The following is a 21753-nucleotide window of genomic DNA, read 5'->3' as shown; positions in this document are numbered from 1 at the left end:
TACATATTAAATGAAATAAAGTTAGAATAAACTAAATCTTAAAAAAATAAATAAATAATAATAATTCAACTACCTGTTAAAGTTAAAGAAAACCTAAATAAATTTAAAAAATAATTAATAATAATAAAAAAGACAAATTACTTAAATTAAAAATAAAATTAAATTGAAAACTAAAAATAAAAGCTAAATCAAATTATTAATAAATACTATAATAGTATATAAATTATCCTAAAATAACACTGGTTCCAAACCTGTATCGCTCTCTCTCTCTTCTGTGGAACACAAAATAAGGTTTTTAGAAAAATGTATTTTCTGTCCAGTCAATAAAAGTCAAACATTCTTCTAAAAAATATATTTTGGGCTGAACTATCCCTTTAAGAAACTTGGTATGGACACCAGAATATCAACAGCAGGTGATCAGCATCCAAACACAACATTTGTTGGTCCTTTGGACAGGGTTTCTGAAAATAATTCTGGAGAAGAAAACACTATTGTTTTTAAAGGAAAGGACGTTCTTCTTCAGGAACTCGAGCTGCGTCAGGAGATGCTTTGGGGGACGCCTACAGCATAACCGGCTCTGAATACCAATGAAATCTGTCCAAAGGATGGGAGGGACGTCACGGGCGAGGTGACGTAATGACCAGCTGGTATAAAAGCATGTGCGGTAAAACCGGCGTCAGCTTTTTGTCATTCAGCAAGCGCTCTGTGTTTCTGTCAGTCTTATTTACTGTTGTCTGTATTTAGCTATGGCTAAGAAGAGCCAGTTTAAGGCTTGGATTATGGGAGAAGTGCAATACGAGCTGTGTGTTCCTCCCTGAAGATGTTTTTTTGTGTATGCAGGGGATACACACAGCTTGTGTGTGTTTGGCGTTCCCCGCGGCGCTGCCCGCTTCCGCTGAGGCAGAGCGGAGGCGGCGCTCGTGGGGTTCGTGGCGGGATCTGATGGAGGGATCGGAGACAAGTGAGTCTCTATCTCCATCCTCACCTGTCAGATCCCATGACCGCTCCTCGAGTTCGGAAGCCCGCCTCGCGGTTACTTCCCCTCGGGCAGTGGCGTCAGCGTTTCTCGTGTCTTCCTCCGAGGAGGTTGACATGGGAAGCGTTGAGCATGTGCACCCACTCTGTCACCCCAATATGAGGAGCTTGTGGAGTGGCTTGTCGAACCGCAGAGAAGGTTTTCTGCATTTCTGCGGTTTCAGACTCGCCTCCACATCCGAGCCTTTGAGGTGGATACACACTGAGGTGTCGAGGTCGTGGGGAAAACATTCGGCCCGCCTCTTCGTCCCCTCTTTGATTACTACGGTAATGTAGTGGGGTAATGTAGTGCGTCGTCTCTGAAAGCAAGGGGTACAGGGCAGCAGGTCGGGCAGGCTTATGTCTGCATGCCATGGTGGTGTTGCGGGCATGCCAGGCTGACCTGCTCAAGGAGTTGGATGAGGGCGGGGTTTTCTCCCTCGCCGCTCTCTAGCTCACGGGGCTGCTGGGCGAGAGCAGCCCCTGCCGCGTGCTGGCTCCTCGTATAGGCAAGCTCGCCCGCTGGAGCGGGTCGGGGCGGTAAGAAGGGTACGTGGTCAAGGACCTCCCAGCCAAGCAGGAGAAGAGGTTTTCGGCCAAGAAGCCCTGATGTGAGTGGGATCAGGGCTTATGAGGGTAGCCCCACTGGGGAAGAGCACGATTCACCGCAGCATACGGTGCTCGTCTTCCCCCAGTGCCCTCAGGGGATCGTTCTGCCAACCCTGCCACCTATGGTGCTTCAGGGTGCAGCGGTCTCCAGCGAGCGTACATCTCAGTGTCTTCCGCCCGGTACCGTAGCGGAGCTGGGATGCTCGCCACTCCTTCGGGGGTCTCTAGAGCAGTTAGTTCGGTCGTTCCCTGCCGGTGCGCCGCTTCAGGGCACCGAACTAGCCGCTCCGGTTACACCAGAGGCCAGTCTCGAGAGACTGGTTCCCTTAGTAGACTATTTCGCAGCGTGGAAACTACTACCAAATGTGTCTCGATGGGTGTTGCGCACTATAGAGAGAGGCTACAGAATCCAGTTCGCTTCTCGTCTGCCTCAATTCAACGGGGTGAATTGCACGTTCGTGGGCCCCGAGCAGGCTCTGATAATGGAACAAGAGGTAGATACTCTCTTAAGGAAGGAAGCCATCAAGGATGGGTCCTCCTTACGAAGAGAGTCCGGGTTCTACAGCCGGTACTTCATAGTTCCAAGGAGGATGGAGGATTGCGTCCCATTTTAGATCTGCATCATCTGAACTGCTCAGTCTGCAAGACTGAAGTTCAAGATGCTCAGGTAAGTATCTCAGATCAAGTCTGAGGACTGGTTTGACACGTAGATCTAAAGGACGCATACTTCCATGTCTCCATCCATACTTCCAACTTCCATGTCTTCCATGTCTCTCCATATTGGGTACTTCCCTTCGGCCTAGCACTCTCACCCCGCACGCTTACGAGCGTCTCGCTCGCTAAAAGTGTTGGGGTTAGGACTGAACCCCAAGAAGAGTGTTCTTTCTCCAGTACAGAGAACCACTTATCTTGGTGTGGTGGGGGATTCGACCCCGATGCAGGCACGTATGTCTCCTGCTCGGATTGAGTCAATCCTCACGGAAGTCAGGAGAGTGAGAGAAGGCCAGTCACTCACTGTCAAGCAGTTTCTGAGATTGCTGGGTCTGATGGCGGCTGTGTCCAACGTGTTACCTATTGGCCTGCTGTACATGAGACCCCTGCAGTGGTGTCTCAAGACCAAGGGGTTCTCCCCGAGGGGAAACCCGCTTCGCATGATCAAGGTCACTCGGCGGTGCCTACGTGCCTTGGACATGTGGAGGCAACCTTGGTTCTTGTCCCAGGGCCTGGTGTTGGGAGCTCCTTGTCGCCGCATAACGCTAGCGACGGACGCATCCCTCACCGGTTGGGGAGCGGTCATGATTGGCTGCCCTGCCCATGGTCGGTGGAGAGGTCATCATCTCGCCTGGCATCAACAGGCTCGAGATGCTGGCCGTGTTTCAGGCTCTGAAATACTTTCTCCCAGACCTGAGAGGTCACCATGTGTTAGTTCGCACCGACAACACATCACCTTACATCAGCCACCAAGGACTGCGGGCGCCCCCTGTACAGGTTGGCACACCAAATCCTTGCGTGGGTACAGGGCAAACTCCTCTCACTGAGAGCTGTTTACATCCCTGAGCATCTCAATATGGGAGCAGACACCCTGTCGAGGCAGGGGCTGTTATCCGGTGAATGGATGCTTCACACTGAGGTGTGAAGCAGATCTGGAGAGTGTTTGGCCAGGCTCAGGTGGACCTCTTCGCCACTCAAGAGTCAGCGCAATGTCCCCTCTGGTACTCTCTACGTCATCCAGCTCCGCTGGGGCTGGATGCCATGGTACAGACATGGCCGAGGCTTCGTCTGTACGCCTTTCTCCCAATCGCACTGCTCCCCGAAGTTCTGGAGAGAGTGCGCCGGCCGGCTGCTATTAGTAGCCCCGATCTGGCCGGGCCGAGTATGGTTCTCGGACCTGATTTCCCTCCTCGACGGCTCTCCATGGGAGATTCCAGTCAGGAGGGATCTCCTCTCACAGGCAGGAGGCACCCTTGTACATCCCCGCCCGGAGTTGTGGAAGCTGTGGGCGTGCCCCTGAGGGGGCACAGCTCATAGCTTCCGGTCTCTCAACCGAGGTTGTTGAGACCATTCTCCAATCCAGAGCTCCCTCTACGAGGAGACTGTACGCCCTGAAGTTAGGACTCTTCACTTCATGGTGTGGAGATCTCCAGCTCGACCCAGTTAACTGCCCGGTTGGTACAGTGCTGGAGTTCCTGCAGGCTCGACTCTCCACAGGGTTAGACCACTCCACCTTGAAGGTCTATGTGGCGGCAATCTCGGTTTACCACACCCCTCCTGGTGGACTGACAGTGGACAGACAACCCCCGAGTTACACGTTTCCTCCGTGGTGCACTGAGGCAGTCGGTTCGTGGATGCCACTCAGCTATGAGTCTTCTGACCTCCCCTCGCCTTCGGAGTCAGAGCTCATTCCATGAGGAGTGTGGCGGCCTCCAAGGCCTTTCTCGCAGATGTCCATGTCCAGGACATCTGCAACGCTGCGGGATGGTCTACGCCCCTGACCTTGTCAGGTTTTATGGCCTAGACATACGAGCCACTCCAGGTTTTTCCGTTCTCTTGCCCTAGCTGTGCTCCGTTTGGATACACACAGGGCACGGATTTGGAAGTCTGGTGCCGTGATTATCTCGTTCCCCAAAGCGTCTCCTGACGCAGCTCGAGTTCCTGAAGAGGAATGTCTTAGGTTACGTATGTAACCCCAGTTCCTCGAAGGAACGAGACGCTGCGTCACGAGTCCACACTTCCGGCATCCCTGCCAGCGCTTGCTTCATTCTAGAAGCCGCACGTGCTTTTATACCAGCTGGTCATTACGTCACCTCGCCCGTGACGTCCCTCCCATCCTCTGGACAGATTTCATTGGTATTCAGAGCCGGTTACGCTGTAGGCGTCCCCCCAAAGCGTCTCTTGACACAGCGTCTCGTTCCTTCGAGGAACTGGGGTTACATACGTAACCTAAGACGTTTTCCCTCAGCAGTAAACAAGATTTTTTTCAGCTATCTATAATCAAGCTGTTTGCAATTAGTCTCAGCTGTGGAGGGCTTTATGAAATGCTAACAAAAGGAGAGAGCAATAGCTGCACTGGGGGCCTGTTCCTCTGAGAGAAAGACTCAGATGTGTGCTTAATGCAGCTTCAAAATAGTTTTCAAAACAATACAAGGGTATTCATCGGCTCCTTCAGAGCTTTTCTGCGTCATTCAAAGAGCCTGAGCACATTATGTATTGCGTTACTGTTCAGGGGATGTGACCTGTGTACTAGGAATGGGGAAACAGAATATCTACTCAAACTAAAGCTTAGGTTAAACAAAGGGCGAGTGGGAATGAGACATCAAATTGGGTGTTCATTACCTCCGGTCTCTGAGAGCTTTCCCCGATAGATCTTATCCTCCACCACGTCGGTCCAGTAAAGCAAACTGCGGTTGAAGTGGAAGTCGAGAGCGATGGTGTTCCGCAGGCCGGGCACGAGTAGGCTGTAGTCACGTTTATGAAGGTCGATTCGTCTGATCTCATGCCGGATAGAGAAGATAACAAAAGCCTCAAAGGGATCTTGGAGAAGAAACAAATTGATTATTAGCACGCCACACCTGTGCATTAGAGGTTATAAGAGCATCACGCTTTGTGTTAAGGCGTCTGCCATGCACATTTGTCTGTGCACAACCACTAATTAGATTTTTAGCTGATGTTTTTTATAAAAAGATTTACAGCGGCAATCATCTTAGTGAAACCTGAGGATAATGGTAAAAGACACTTGAGCCGTCTTTAAAAAGAAAGAAAAAACAACCCTATTAATTATGTCAAATTACAAGTTCACAAGTTCCAGCCAAGTCATCCAGGTATATATAAAATATAAAAAAGGAATTAAATAATTAAGCATAATACACATTCTTAATATAATTAACTTATATACTACTAAGCAACATTATCCAAGAAAAAAAACTTTTATATTGCTACTGGATAAAACCTGCTGAGAGCTATAAATGTGGCTGTCTGCTTTAACAAGAACTTACTCTCAAGAGCTATATACGTCACAAAATCCATAAAATACCACACAGATGCTTGTTGTCATATTCTGACTAATGACCCAAATTCAGATTCCCTGAGACAATTTAAAAGCATTTGGCAGGCATGCTGTTGTAAAGACATTAGCTTCTCAATGGGAAGCTCCTGTCTGCATATCCCACTGTCATTGTATTACTGTTGCTCGTATTGTTGTGTACTGTGGACATATCCACTATGGATGGACAGGAATGCACAGTGAAGTTATTTCAATGAGAATCATAAACTAGTCTAGAAAAATAATGCTACTTTCCTGTCAAATTTCAGTCAGTCAAATTTCAGTCTGTTCCCCACACAGCATTATCGTCATAACTGCTTATGATATTTTATGGTGCTTTTTTGTCATTCATAACATCAATAACATCAATCATTATTTAATTATTTATTATTATTATATTAATTGTTGTCTTATTAGGGCTGTCAAATCTATTAATCGTGATTAATGGCATCCAAATTTAAGATTTGTGCAATTCCAAGAGAAATATATATTTTTAAAGTTTGAGGAATTTAAATACCTGTGCTGTGGCAGCTCTCTCCATCTGGATCAAGTCTCCAGCCAGGATAACAGGAGCACTTGACAGTGGTCTTATGCTGTTCGCATATCTGACTGCATTTCAGGTGAGCAGAGCAGTAGTCCACTGTCTCGCATGTTCGGTTGTCAGAGCCAAGATGGTGTCCGGTGGGACATGAACACACCACCCCTTTGCTGGGGATCACTGCACACTGGTGACTGCAGCCCCCATTACCTTGCAAACATTTCTCTGGAATAGACGAGAACAGCATAAGTGAGGACAAAAACAGAATCAATTTGAAAGGCTGGTGATATGAAGCCATGTTTGCAGGCATATGAGATTCAAGGTGTGAATTGAAACAAAAAAGCCACAGACGAACAAAGACCAATGGCTTGCTTTGAACGTTTGCACAAGGCTAGAAGCTTATCGCTCTTTGCCTCAAAAGTTTTGGTGCATCTTTCTTGACTAAGCCATTATTCTGACCTAATCAACATCACCAGCGAAGTGTGTCACAATAATAAAGAATTACTTTATTCATGAGGCAGATTCAATGAAAAACCAAAAGTCTGAATTATGACCGACTTCAGCCATTGCACAGGACAAACAAACTCATTCAAGGTGGAAAATAGCTTTTTCTTAAGTTTAAAACTGGGTCTCGATACATCATCTCTTTTCAAAACGGATCAGACAAACTCCGGTAGTCTTAAGACTCTCATCTCTAATGGATAAGCTTTTTCCTTTCATCGAAGCACCTGGTCCTTTTTATGGGAGAAAGACAAAGGGGAGGGAACTCACAGCGTGCAAGGTCTTTTTGCCTCTACTGATTATGATGATCCCCTCTGCGGCCGCAAGAGAGAATTGAATTTTCTTCACAGGGGGCCCTGAAGTCTATATGGAGTTGAAGAATAGCTGCTTCCCAAAGGTCACAAATAGCATTGAGTCCTGCTGCGCTGGTCTGAGTCAGGCAGTCACCTCAAGGTCCATTGGCACAATCTAATTGGCAATAAGAAGCCCAAGCCAAATGCAGGTCTAGTCAGACAGATAATGCGCCTCGTCCTCAGAACATGAGCGGCAGGCTCCCATGGGCGGCTGCTGGCAATGTACTGAAAGTCACTGAAATGTTTGTCTAGTCGCATTCTGAGAGAATTATACAATAATGTGACTCTCAGGAGACACTTTCCCAAGTGAGGGCTTCAGAGGCAAACAGATCCTCATGTTTAGCTCTCATTCAGACAGACTTCGTGTTTTCTTGTGCTGGTAGCTTACAGAGCATGTGCTGGCTTTCCATTACACTCGCTCAAGGATGCAACTCAAAGAGATTCAAGTAGCCCTGAGGGACATGCCGTGTGGGCATAAACACAGTATTATCAAAATCTTTTCACCCATGGAGAGGTAAACACAGTACATATTGATTTGCTCAAATGTATGCGTCCAAATCTTTACAGCTCAGGTATTTTATTCTCATTGGTTAGTTACAGCTTTTCATGGTTTGGCTTCCTGTGTATTGATAGAACTACTCCACATGACTACTTCCATTCAATCCATCCAGCATTTCTTGCAGAACTGACCAGACTTCACGTAATAGCACAGCGGTTTTCAATTAGCATAAGACACAAGGTGTAGTGAATAAGGCTGTGAATGCAAGCATTATGAACCCAGTGATAAACATGCACCGTGACACTTGCATTGATTAAAGACCAAATGAATTCAAAGTTTTATAGCTTTTAGACAATGTCTGTTCGCTCTGCAGGAAAAACAAACAAACAAACAAAAAAAACCTTTAGCTGACATTTACAGTAATGTACACAAATTTTGTCAAAATTTTGCTGCTCTCTGCCACAGAAAGCCATGCTTTACAGCAGTGTTGTTACTGTTCACTAAAACTGAAACCATTAAAAATTGTTTTTGTTTGATTAAAATAAAAATAAAATATAAATTTTAGATGAAAAACTAATGCCTTGGCAAAGTTAATAATAATCATAATAATAATAATAATAAGTAGTTTAAATTGAAGCACTAAAATTACAAAAAAATAAAATTTATTAAAAAGAAATTAAAGATACCCTGTATATAGAAGTATTAATAACAACAACAAACAACAATAATAATAATAATAATAAAAGCCCATATCAAAATTACTGAAACTTTAGTTTAAAAAATATGAAAAAATTTAAATATTAAAATAAATCCTAACTTTAATGAATGCTATAATAATATACTGTATAAATAATACTAATATCACATTACTTTACAGTCATTTTTTATCATGGGTAAAAGGAGGTTCTTAAATTAATCTCATAAAACCACTGTAAAGCTTATTTTGCTAATACGACAAAAGACAATGTATAGGAAACAATTTGCAATGATAAATAATAACATAACACATACTACAAATACACTGAAAAAATATTTTTTCAAAGTTGTAAATAAAACAGACTACGAAGATTTTACAAGAAAATACTATTTCAGTAAATTTAACATGTTACTTGGCATTTCTTTATAATTGTTTGTGAAATTCACTAGCAATTTCTGAGTGAAAACGGTTTCTAGACCACATTTTTTTCACTGTAATAATAATTGGAATTAATCATTCTTCTGCAAAGTAATACAGTTCCTTACCCTAACTGCAATCTGTTTACAGTTGCCAAGCAACATAGGCCCACTAATGTAGAATTAGCAGTCACAGGTGTGAATTTATTCGGCATGGCTCATCCAATTAAAATTTAGAGTTAAAATTATTCATATTTTATCAAGTCTTGAAGCAATATAGCAAATGAGCCTCTTATCAAAGCCTTGCATGCACTCACCACAGAAAGGACCCTCATCAGAATGGTCAGCACAGTCGTTTCTCCCATCGCAGATGATGTTGGGGGGCAGGCAGGTGCTGGAGTCATTAGCACAGGGCTGAGTGGGGGGCTTACAGACGGAGGACTCACATGACTCTTCATCCGAGCGGTCTTCACAGTCGTTGTCACCGTCACACACCCAGCTCTTGCTGATACACTTCCCTTGGGACACAACATTCAGTCAGACCGCTATATAAATCAAACTGTCAGGCTTAATTTGTTGTTTGTAGGTGAGCATGAAGATACATCTGGGGAAATTTTAAAAGGTGGCAGAACGTCAAACTGGCATGAAGTCAGATGAATACAGAAGCTTCAGCTCATTTAACCCCCAGAGACCCACTGGAACATTTGTTTAAACCTTTTTATTATTTAACATTTATTTTTTCACACAGTGGGGCTCATTTATTAAATTAAAGTTGCTAGATTCCAAATTATTTTTCATTTAGATTAATTACACTTTATTAAGTAACAGAGGGCTGCCGAGATACTGAACATACTGAAGTTTCAGGCTTCTAGCTCACTGGGAAGGCTTTTATAAAGGTCAAAGCAACTGCACTAGAGTCCTATACATTTACAGGGGATCAGAGCAGAGTGTGCAAACCCCAGGATCATGAGGGTTTAGAGGGTGTTAGAGAGATGCTTTGAGATGAATACATCCACATTTCAGCCTCCAAGCTTCTTCAGTGGGAGAAGAGGGTTGCATTGACAATCCAACACAATGGGCAGCACATTGAACACATTTTATAAGTGGTCAGAAACTTGTAAATAACTCATGAACGAATAAAGTTACGTTGAAACCAAGCACACCATTGTTTTTCTTGTGACATTACCAATAAGTTTGATGTGTCACATGGCCCTCTTCCTATTGACAAAACAAAAGTTGTATCCAAGATGGCCGACTTCTAAATGGCCATCATGGTCACCACCCATCTTGAGGAGTTTTCCCCCTCACATATACTAATGTGCCACAAACAGGACTTTAATATCACCAACCATTCCCATGTTATTACGGTGTATCCATATAAATGGCCCACCCTGTACAATAAAAATAAAACAAAATAACAAAAAATATAATAAAATACCTAACTACATAATACTATTATTGTTAGAAATTGCAACAATATAAAAATAGAAATGTAATACATTTATACATTTCAAATTTTAATTAAAACAATAAGTAAACAATAAATAAACACTAATATCCTGGCCAGAGGAGAACTGTCCCCCCCGACTGAGCCTGGTTTTTCCCAAGGTTTTTTTCTCCATTTTGTCACAGAGGGAGTTTTGGTTCCTTGCCACTGTCGCCTCTGGCTTGCTCAATTGGGGACACTTAATGTATAGCGATTATCGTCAATTTGATTTAAAAGATACTATTTAAATTAAACTGAGCTAGACAATGACATCTCTGAATTCAATAATGAAATGCCCTTAACTGAAAATTGAGTGTTTAAAGGAAAGGGAAGCTGTGTGGCCAATTATGGTGACCCATACTCAGAATTTGTGCTCTGCATTTAACCCATCCAAGTGTACACACAGTAGTGAAAATACACCCAGAGCAGTGGGCAGCCAATGCTGCGGCACCCGGGGAGCAGTTGGGGGTTTGGTGCCTTGCTCAAGGGTCTCACCTCAGTCATGGTATTGAGGGTGGAGCGAGTGTTGGTTATTCAATCCCCCACCTACAATCCCTGTCAGACCCGAGACTCGAACCTACGACCTTCGGGTTACAAGTCCAACTCTCTATTCATTAGGCCACATCTGCCTATAAAATTTCAGGGGAGAGTGCGAATGCAGTCCGCCACTACCATAAATTATGCAGTCGAGATTCCCACATTTGGGGAATTCGCAGGGGTCGGCACGACCGGAGAGCAATGGCCGAGCCTCACTCTAGGTGAACTGCCTTCTTGATCATGGTGTCTCCCCTGCCAGGCAAGTATTAATAATTTAATCTTATTATTATACATTACTGACACTCTATCCTCCAATTTGATACTGTTAAGTGCTTTGACACAATCAGTATTGTTAAAAGCGCTATATAAATAAAGGTGACTTGACTTGACTTTGACTGCTTAATATTTTCCTGGAAACCATGATACTGTCTTTGCAGGATTATTTGATGAATAGAAAGTTCAAAAGAACAATTTATTTGAAACCGAAATTGTTTGAAACATTATAAATGTATTTACTGTCTCTTTTGAACAATTAAAGTGCATCCTTGCTGAATAAAGGTATTAAGTCAAGTCAAGTCAAGTCTGCTTTATTGTCAATTCTTCCAAATGTACGGCACATACATAAAGAGAATTGAAATTGCGTTAATCTCAGACCCTTGGTGCATACAGTTAACATTTAAGACACTGACAGTAGACGTTCAAATACAGATAAATACAGTTTAAACATATGTACATACAACTATACAGATATACAAATTAGGATATTGTAGAAAAATAAAGAAAGCGATAGATAAAGTGGCATAAGGCACATGCTAGATAGAGTGCAAACCAGTTAAATTAAACAAAACTGTGCAGATATATGTGTATATGTATAGAGTGTATATATAAGGTGCAAGAGGAGCTTATCAGTCTGAGGACATTGTATTAATTAAAAACAACGACAACAACAACACCAAAAAACTGACTGCCTCCAAACGTTTGAACAGTGTGCTTGTACACTTTGCAAAATTGAAAACCCAGGATTGAAAAACAGTGTACGGCAGTTGGGTTTCCTTGTGTTCAGTCTACCCTCATGATCAGATAAACAGGTGAACACACTTTAGTCTGTTTCTGAGCCTGTCAAAATGATATGGGATTTGGCATTCGGTGTGCGGTGCAATGGTCTGGAAAGAGTGTACGCTGCTGCTTTTTAGCACATTTTTGACATCAAAAGGAATAGGAACAAAACAATGAACAATTCTTGAGCTCTTTTATGGCTTGGCTGTAGATGTCTTTTCAAGGCAATCATTTCCAATTAGGGCAACTGCTACATCAAAAAGCCCCATGTTGACTGATTTCACTATGGTCTGAGTGGAGAAAAAAACTTCTGATAGATACAAATTACACCAAATATGTTCAAAAGAAATACAGAACGCTGAATTCTGCACATAACACTTTTTGTGTAGAGGTGAGATGTGTTGTTACTGCATCTTAATATGCAGGAAAAAAAATTGCAAGTAACCTAAAGTATTTGTAGGTTTGTTTCTTAATAAGTGCAAACACTTTTTCTCTGTGGCATTAGGACAAATGTTCCAGCATCCAATCCAACACAGAAACATTCGCTTAACCAGAACTGCAAATTAGTAAGTTTGTAAGTTTGACAGACCGATAGCAAACTGAGGAGTGTTTGTGAAACCAAGGGTCTTAATTTTGCATTTGTTAATGCTAGCGGGACAGAAATGACCTACCTCACCTTTTTAGTTTAATGTCATATAGCTAACTCTGAATATGGAACAATGACGCTGCTCCCAAAATACACCTTACCGTGAAGTACAAATCATTCCAGCTCACACCATTCATCTCAGCCACTCTTCATAAATACGAATTCTAACATAAAGAGATATTGCAAAGGATTGCACCATGTAACGAAAAACAGGCTGGATTTATCATCCGACTCAATTTGCACAAGGCAAAGATAACTGAAAGCTCAAGAATGACATTGTGGTATAAAATATCACCCGCTGCTTCACAGAATTTAACAGTTTTGATAAATGTTACACAGAACACGAGGAGAAAATATAGCCTTAGGTTAGTGCATGAAATAAATGTAAGGTCAGTGCAGACTAACTGGTTTTGAGGAACACCTGGTAGGCTTACCTGAGCTTTTGCAGGTGAACTTTGCCTGGGGATCACACATTCTTTTGATGCCTTTGCAGTTTGTTTCATCACTGCCGTCTTCGCAGTCTTTATCCCCATCGCAGCGCCAGCGCTCGGGGATGCAGGTCCCATCAGCACGGCAGTGAAACTCCTCTCCACTGCATTCCACAGGAGGCAAAGCTGGACATGACACAAAAAACTGAGATTGATCCTGGGCTATTCTGATTCCCAAACAAATGACTCTAATGAGTTATTTTTTGTGAATCAAACACATATAGTTTGACCAGGTCCTGAACTGTAATGAGTCAGCTCTTTTTAGTAAATAAAACATACACAGAGTGACCATTGTCACTCGGACCAGTTTTTTTTTAGTGTATGAGGAAACATTAAGCATGACCAGTGTAGTCCAGTTCCAACCCAAATGACTCGAAGTACTGAGTCAGTACTTTTTAGTGAATCAAACACACACAGCATGACCAGTGTATTTCAATTCTGGCACAACAGACTTGAACCATGTACAGTGTGATCAGAACTCCAATTCCTTTGCTGATTCTTTTTAGTGAATCAAACACATACACCGCGACCAATTCCTGAACAAAAGACTCTAATGCATCAGTTCATATTTGGACACAGAGATAGAACACAGAGTGTGGCAAGTGCAGACCAATTCTCTAATGAATGATAATAATCAGTTGGTTCTTTTTAGTGACTCAAACACATATAGACTGAGTAATTCTGTCCATTTACTTAACAAACGATCTTAATGAGTTGGTTAATTTTAATGAATAAAGCACATACAACGTGTGTGACCAGTGTAGTTCCATCCCCAAACAAATTACTCTAATAAAACAGTTATTTTCTAACAATATTTATTACTTAAAAGTACTAAAAGAATCAATAATGTCACAGCTAAGGATTAAAAATAGCAAGGTAAGTATAAAAGGAAAGTTTTTAAATCTCACAGACGCTCTTACTTCAATCTACTTCAACCAGCGTTAATAATGTTAAACTGTTTTATCAGTTTATTAATGTTTTATCAAGCATACTTCAAGATTTCCTCTTTTCATGTTAATAAATATTTAAATATTCTCTCCGACACTGGCAAAGACTTTAAGTGTCTGTGCGCTTCAACGCAAAGGACAGGGGCGAGATTTTCTTCAAGAGTAAGCCAAGCACAAAAGAAAAGCCTTTTTTCTGTAGCCTGCCTCAAGTTTCTGATTCATTCTGAACCCTGACAATTGACAGGAGTTAAATACATACTTCAAAAGCGTGTTTATACACCAAACCCACCTCAATCCCCTGCCTGCCATCAAACAAACAAATGGCCTCCTAGAAAAAAAGACAGCTGGTAACATTACGATCCCTTAAAGACTAAAGGGCTCCCTTCTTTTCTTAAGGCTAATGCTGAGAGTTACCAGTGTCTCCTCCACTTTACACATACAGAGCATGTGTTATACAATGATCTGTGTCCTGGTCTGGGATGATATGAGTCGGACAAACCCTCAGAGACAGACAGGAGCTGAGGACCTCCGTCAGGAGCCTGTTTGATGAATGGCTCCAACATTTCTGTGACAAGCTGGTGAGCTGAAAGCATTGGAGGACTCGGCCTCAGCTTTCAGAGGTAATTACAGCAGATTAAAAGATTCAAATCTGTAAGGTGGTTCCCTAGAGAGTTTAGATGAGATTAGATCTGTCAAGTGAAGAAAAAGGGAGAAAGTTTTAAACTTGTGTTCCTCAAATTAGGGACATTGCACCGAGGCAATTACAAGCAAGACTGACTTGATCGCTATCGTTTGGCTCTTTGTTAGTCTGCTAATTAGTCGTGTTAAACAGATTCTCTGGGAACCACTTGGTAAGTTGGTTAAGTTGTTTGTGTACAGAAAAGAACACAAATGCATTTTTAATTAAGGTAACAAGGAAATGTGACCTCTCTAAATGCTATTTGATTACTCTGATGCTTTTATTGGTCATACACTGTAGGGATAAGTACCCAAGTACTCAGAAGTAATGGTAAAGCTGAAAAGACAATTTCTGAATCTTCAAGGTCAAAACTTTTTTTTCATGCGTTTAAATTCAGTTATAATGCCGTATTGGGCGATATCTCATTGTATGATTATAGTCTGACAGCGATGTGATTTTCAGTCTGTGGTAGTAATATCTTTTGTTATATACTTTTAATTAATTATTGTTATATATTTTTAATATCATTTGTTATATACTATAATGGCTCATTTACATTTTACCATCATTTCTGTCATCGCAAATCTCAGAGTTTAGCATGGTAATGACATTGTTAACGTGTTTGGTCTTGGCGAAATAGATCTGCTACACTGCTGCGGCAGAGCAAGTACCAAGACTTGAGCCAATACATCCACAACATGCTGCTGTGGACATGTAAGAAATAGTGCTGCTGCACATATGGCATTTATGAAATAACCCCCATATATAACATATATGAAACCACCCTGTAGCAGATCTATACAGGTGGAGCTGGGGAAGGTGGAGGGTTTCTGAAGTATGCTGCAACTGCTACATCAAGCACTAGCTGAGTATTTAAAAGTTAAGCATCAAGATCATTGGCTGCTGATACGAACAGAAACCAATCAGCTGTGCCATGTGATAATACTGTCATTATGTCAGATTAAGTTATAACCCATCAGACTGCGCCATCTAGACTTTCATGGCCCCTGAATTTATTTATATGCTATATTACTGTTTGTATTTCTGGCTAGATGCTAACTATATTTTACTGGATCTGTATTTTGCAGAATGTATATGAAGTTGAATCTAATATAATCAAATCTAGATGTCACACAGGTGATCAAATAGAACAGAATATGGGAGCCGTCATACAAGTTTTTAAAAATGGATAAAAAATGGTGCCCACAAAAGAGGCAGTGGAAAAAACAACAAAAAAACAATCGGACACGTACTGCACATACCAACCAAAAATTACAGCCACACAGTCCATGAAAAAAAAAAAAAAAACTGTAGGTAATAAAATAGGCAAAGAGAAAAATATGATGTCTTACCAGGGGCAACACCAGCACAAGTCACATTTTCATCACTGAAATCCCCACAGTCGTTGTCCCCGTCACAGGCCCAGTGGTCTGGGATACACCGGCCGCTGGTGCACTTATACTGCCCATTAGCACAGGAGTGGACGCAGCCAGCCTCATCACTGTTGTCTCCACAGTCATCATCTACACTCACAAACACAGTACAGTCACACAGAATTAGTATCATGCAGAATAACTTTATTTACTATAACAGAACACTTTTGACAGTATCATGTAGACATATAATACCATTTAAAAGTTTTGGTAGTGTCTTTTTTTTATATTTTCTGAAAGAAGTCTTTTATGCACACCAAGCCTGTTGTTGTTCAATTAAAAATAGTTTTGTCTCCCCCCAGGATTCTTTGGTGAATATAAATGGCATAAGAAAATTATTTATTTGAAATAGACATCTTTTGTGACATTAAAAATGTCTTTTTCACTTTTGATCAATTAATGCATCCTTGCATTAAATAAAAATATTAATTTCTTAAAAAAATGACTAACTTCTGAACAGCAGTGTATATTGTAGGGTGTTTTTCATCATGCATTGTCACACAAATTGCATTGCTCCATCAAAACACAATAAAAAATAAATAGATTTTATGATCGTCATACACTTTGGTACCAGAAAATGTCACATTTTCCTTAAGGGGGTCTTTAACCCTGCTGTGCCTCATGCTTTGTTGCACAATACTAGGAACTGAAATGATAAAACAGAGGACAGCACCACAGGAGATTTTCAAAGAGTCTTCAGGGCATCGAATTATGCCAAGCCTCATTTTGTGCTGAAAAAATCAGCAAGGTATCCGAAAGCCCTGACCCTGGATAAGAAAAACTGCTTCCATATGTTGACCTTGGCTGAATGCTCTCATTTGAGGACCAAAAAGAGGAGATTGAAAGAAATAAGAAAAACAGATATAAAAAGAGCAAGTTTTATTGTTGTTGATGATCAAGCGCTGCACGCAGGCAGTAACGTATTGCAGACCTTGAGGGCCAGCAATAAATTATAGAGGTCGTTATTTTACACCCTCCTTGATCTGAAAAGGAGATATTTCAGATAAAATAATCTGTGAATATTTAATGGTTATTAATGTGATGAATATCTTGTGCGACAAAAAAGACTGGACAGGATCAATGGACTTAATTGAATTAAAGTGCCGGGCTTTCTTTTAGCAGCTCCCGAGAAAATAGGCTAATACATCATCGGGCTGAATAGAAGAGCAAGTAAAGCAAATGGTAAAGTATTTTCTTACTTCTGGATACACTCACCTGAGTCACAATGCCACTTCATGCTAATGCACCTCCCATTAGCGCAGCTGAACTGGCTGAGAGCTTCGCAGGTAGGGAACGCTGTGAGCAGAAAGAAAGACCGTGAGAAACGTTTGCCGTGATGCTTAAACCCCTTCCAATACATCACTGTCTCTTTGATACACTGGAGAAGAGAAGCCATTTTTCATTTAGCTTTTAGCTTTGAAAAATTGCAAAAGAAGTTTGTCCTGGCACAGATTGCCCTGTCATGCTAATAGATTAAATTTGGAGGCTCTTTTGTCCTCAGGAAATTTCATAGTTTCTTGCAAGTTTGGGGGCGAGCTTAAATCGGTAACTATTCTCTTGCAGTGCACTGCATTTTTTTTTTTTTTTTTTTTAACACAAGTCATACCACTGGGGTTTAGTGCCAGTATTGTGGAAAACAAAACACCCTGAAGGTCACGTGAAATGTCACAGTGAATTATTGCTATTTTCTTGCTAAGGTTAATGAAAAGAAATCACAAACAAAGGGAAAACGAGACCTCACAGATGCAGTGGAAAACAGTCAGAGGCAGTAAGAGCTCGCCAGGAAGCAATAACACACCAGCGATGAAATAGCACGGTGTGTGTGCTTTACTACAGCGTTGATTTAAAGATATCAAAAGGTTATTGTTCAACATTATGAATTACTGCAGGTTTTGCTATTAACCCGTGGATCATGATGCCTTCGGTGAAAATTGACTTTTTTTCAAGATAAATATTAGTTTATGGAAAAAAACACTGACGCATTTACAAGTTTTGGGATGAATGCAATCTGCACAAGTTCATAAGTATCTTGTTTTGTACCGCGTTAAACCTTTTCGTGAATACATCAGTTCTCATATGCGTACAGGAAAAGCGACATGACACGCAGTGAAGGAACAACATCTGTTTCTCTTTAAAGTGTCTCTCAGCTCAAAACCTCCACACAGTCTACCAGATAGTATGCATATATCCACACATGAAACCATTTTCAAGTTACAAAGGTAATTATAAGCGTGTGATCGTGCATTTGCTTTTAGTCAATGTTTTTTGATGCTTCTTTTCGGTAACAAGTCATATGTTAATATTCTCATGTCTTCTAGCTGTACTTGATTGGGGACTATGCTCTGACATGAAAGTATTATTATGGGTAATCATACAAACAGTCCACACAACCAATATATATATTTTGAACATGAACATGGATAGTTCCCTTGGAGCATTTTAGGCTTAAGTGCTGTTTTAATGGGCATAATGTTAATAGCACATGGCTCATAGCTTGAAGGGACTGAATGAACAAGCTTCTTGTTCTAGAATAGATCACAGTTCATACATTTACATAGAAGTGCTAAGAATGTATTTTAATCAAGACAACCCCCCCCTCCCTCTCTTTATTTAATTATTTATGAATGGAAAGTCAAGAAAAACATGCATGAAAATGTGCATATTTATGTTTCTTCATTTCAGAACAATCAAAAGATGGCCATATTTATAATAATTGGGTTGAAACCTGTGAAAATTAATGCTAAATTAATCAACAATTGCTTGAATATGTGCATAGGCATCATTCACTGTTTCTTAAAAGCGATTTTGCTCCACTGCGTGACATCTCCAAAACACCAACAGCTGTAAACTGAGAATGTGAGATTTCAAAAATAATAGATCCCATGGGTTTCCCTGAGAAAATTACTTTTAGGGAATTGTACTTTTCCCCTCACAAATAAAACCTTTGCTGGCACAAATAAGAACTCTTAGAAGTCAGTGGAAAGCACATCATTTGAAGTGTTGCTAATCTAGGAGAGGACTGTTACAAGTCAAGATTACAGGTGAGTCAACAAATAAAAGAAAAAATAGTTGTGTTTGAACATTTATTCCCAGAACATGTTTCGGTTATTGTTGACAGGAGTAAATCCTACTTCTAAATTTCACAACAGAGTGTTCCAGTCCACTGACTTTGGCAATTACTACTTTCAACATCGAGTTTTCACAATAGATCAGGTTCAACAACAAGCAGTGAGACTGCAGGGGTAATAACTCTGCCCACTGAAATTTGATTTGAAGGGGGAAAAAATCACTTATACGAATCTTTGCAGTAGACAGTGGCAGTTGAAGTTCATATCTCTTAGATTATAAAACAATCCTATCTGGAAATGTTTTCAAGATCACCAGAGTTGCTGTCCAATAATGGAAGGCTGTGGAGCTCCACGCCTTTCAGCCCAGCTTGATTACGATTAAGTGAAGTCAGGCGTACACTCTAATTACTGCTTGTACTGGGAGTGTTTGTGCAAGAGTGTACTGAGGCAGCCTAAGACACAGCGGAGGTAAACAATACAATGGCACTTTGGGCAATTTGCAACATTTGGTGACAGAACCCCAGAAAGTTACATTGTTAGCGCATAGCATGATAGAGAAATGGCAGAAGAGTTAGAATTTAAATTTTGCGCTTGAGGGAGTAAAAATGGCAGGAAGGAGAAGTAATATATATATACACTATGAGAAGATGCATTTACACAGACCTTTTAATGTACATATCAATGCACAGAGACCCCAGGGAAACAATGCATCACAAGCTCAAATGGTGATTTTTGTGCATAGTCAACAGAAAACAGTACAAGCACCAATTTTCATGACATAGAGCTAGAAATTATATGAAACTAACATGCATTAAAAAAAAAGAATATATACAGTATATATATATATATATATATATATATATATATATATATATATATATATTTATAGCTGTTCAGCATTTTAAAATAGCAGCCAGATTAGTTTAATTAACTAATTAATTATTACTAATTAACATTCTCATAATAAAGACAAAAAAAAAACATGAATTTTCTTTATTTTGTATCTGTAAAGTTGGAAAATATAGGAATGAATGAATGAATAAATAAATAAATAAACACCCATCAACTTTAAGAGAAACAAACTGAGTAGTTCCATAAAATAAATGTATACATAACCATCATTAAGTTGTATAAGGGAAAAAAAACACTCTTTACCTCCTTTCAAAAGAACTGATGACAAAGGAACATTTTTCTGACTGAGATTGCTGAGCCTCTTCAAAGGGCTACCTGTCTTACCCAACATTCCCAGCATTCGTGTGCTTCTTTGAATAGTCGTTTCACTGTGGGAGTTCACAGTGGTAACCTTCCTGGGTCATTTCCTCTCAAAGCCCTGTGTCATTTCCTTTCGTCTGCTTTCAGGGTCTGGGATGTGGTTATGGTGAGATTTCAACATCAGAGAATCTATGATTTGTATTATCGCCACACTCTTAAAAGCTCCTGCATCTAAGTTTAATTCCTTTTTCCTTTCTGCTTCTAAAAGCACAGACTCGGGGGCTAGAGAAATGTACTTGGTTAGCAGTGTACTCGGTCCTGAACATTGACATGTAGATGTTTTTGGCAAGATAATGTAAGAGTTTGCGGCAAAAATACACCTTTACAGTAAAAGTTCTCTTAGAACTGGAAAGTGTTTTTTGCGAGACAAACTTACCATTTTAACCTGTCCACAAACAATCATGGCAAATTACAGTCAGTCATCTGCTACATTCTTACACCTAGTTTTTCAGTTTGTTTTTAGTTTATTTGGTTGCAGAAACACATGTAATGGGGCCAGATTTGGTACAAGAAGTGGCACTGTGTTGGTGAAAAAGGGATAAGAGAGACTTGTCCTAAATAAAGCAGGTTCATGATGACAGCCCTGACAGATTCACCAGTTACACCACATTCAAATTTGCCAAGGCAATTAGCTAGTAGGACAGTGACTCACCACAGGAAGTGGATTCGTCTGACATGTCTCCACAGTCATCATCTTGATCGCAGCGCCACGCTTCTGGTACACAGCGGCCGTTACCACAGGTGAACTGACCAGCCAGACACGGCTGGGCTAAAGACAAAACGATAAAGGAAACAAGATAATCTGATTATTCATGGTATTTAGAGTATAGCAGTGACCACCTGAGATATTAATCAAAAAGAAAATAATATTGTTGTTGTGCTTCCATATAACGATTCTATTATTTGTTTGTTTGCTTGTTTAGCAATTTTGAGCAACAAAAAACAAACAAAAAAATGTTTAGGAAATGTTTAGAGAACAGAACAATTTGTACTATTCTTGGATAAACTAAACAAAAGTACTTAAACAAGCAAACATTAACAGGAAGAAACTCCAATTAAAACATGTTTAATTCTATAATTAAAAGTTAATAATAACTGATAACAAATGGACAGAGGGGCTACCCGTCAGCATTCTTGTGCTGTTTCAAAACAAAACAAAACAAAAAAAAACACAAAACCAAACCAAACCAAAAAACACAAAACCAAACCCAACCAAAACAAAACAAAACAAATTAACAGAACCTTTAACAGAACAACAACAACAAAGGAATCTTTTTAAACACACACATAATGAAACAACCTTGCACCAGTTTTTACTGGTCATATTTTAAACACACCTATAAGAGGCAGTCAATTTAAGTCTAAGGATAATTTCTTTAAAGTAGTTTAATCTCATGTGTGACTCCAGGAATAAGTCCCACCAAAAGGCAAGCATTTAATTCCAAGTTTACTGATCAAAATTGCACTGATACACC

General features: G+C 40.6%; 1 protein-coding gene across 1 annotated transcript in view; it reads right to left on the bottom strand.

Annotated features, from left to right (window-relative positions):
• lrp1bb (low density lipoprotein receptor-related protein 1Bb) overlaps positions 1–21753 on the bottom strand; it is a gene marked incomplete at its 5' end in the record, with an annotated part of 288040 nt that overhangs the window by 109835 nt on the left and 156452 nt on the right. The window contains 7 exons of the mRNA XM_079427014.1: positions 4957–5154; positions 6180–6425; positions 8984–9184; positions 12826–13005; positions 15858–16028; positions 17154–17234; positions 20931–21047. Of these exons, the coding sequence (XP_079283140.1) occupies positions 4957–5154; positions 6180–6425; positions 8984–9184; positions 12826–13005; positions 15858–16028; positions 17154–17234; positions 20931–21047 (1194 nt within the window). The remainder of the gene's footprint in view (positions 1–4956; positions 5155–6179; positions 6426–8983; positions 9185–12825; positions 13006–15857; positions 16029–17153; positions 17235–20930; positions 21048–21753) is intronic.

This window comes from Barbus barbus (assembly GCF_936440315.1).
Source record: "Barbus barbus genome assembly, chromosome: 10".
NCBI lineage: Eukaryota > Metazoa > Chordata > Actinopteri > Cypriniformes > Cyprinidae > Barbus > Barbus barbus.
Note: the sequence above shows the minus strand (reverse complement) of the source record. Positions and strands in the feature narration are given on the sequence as shown.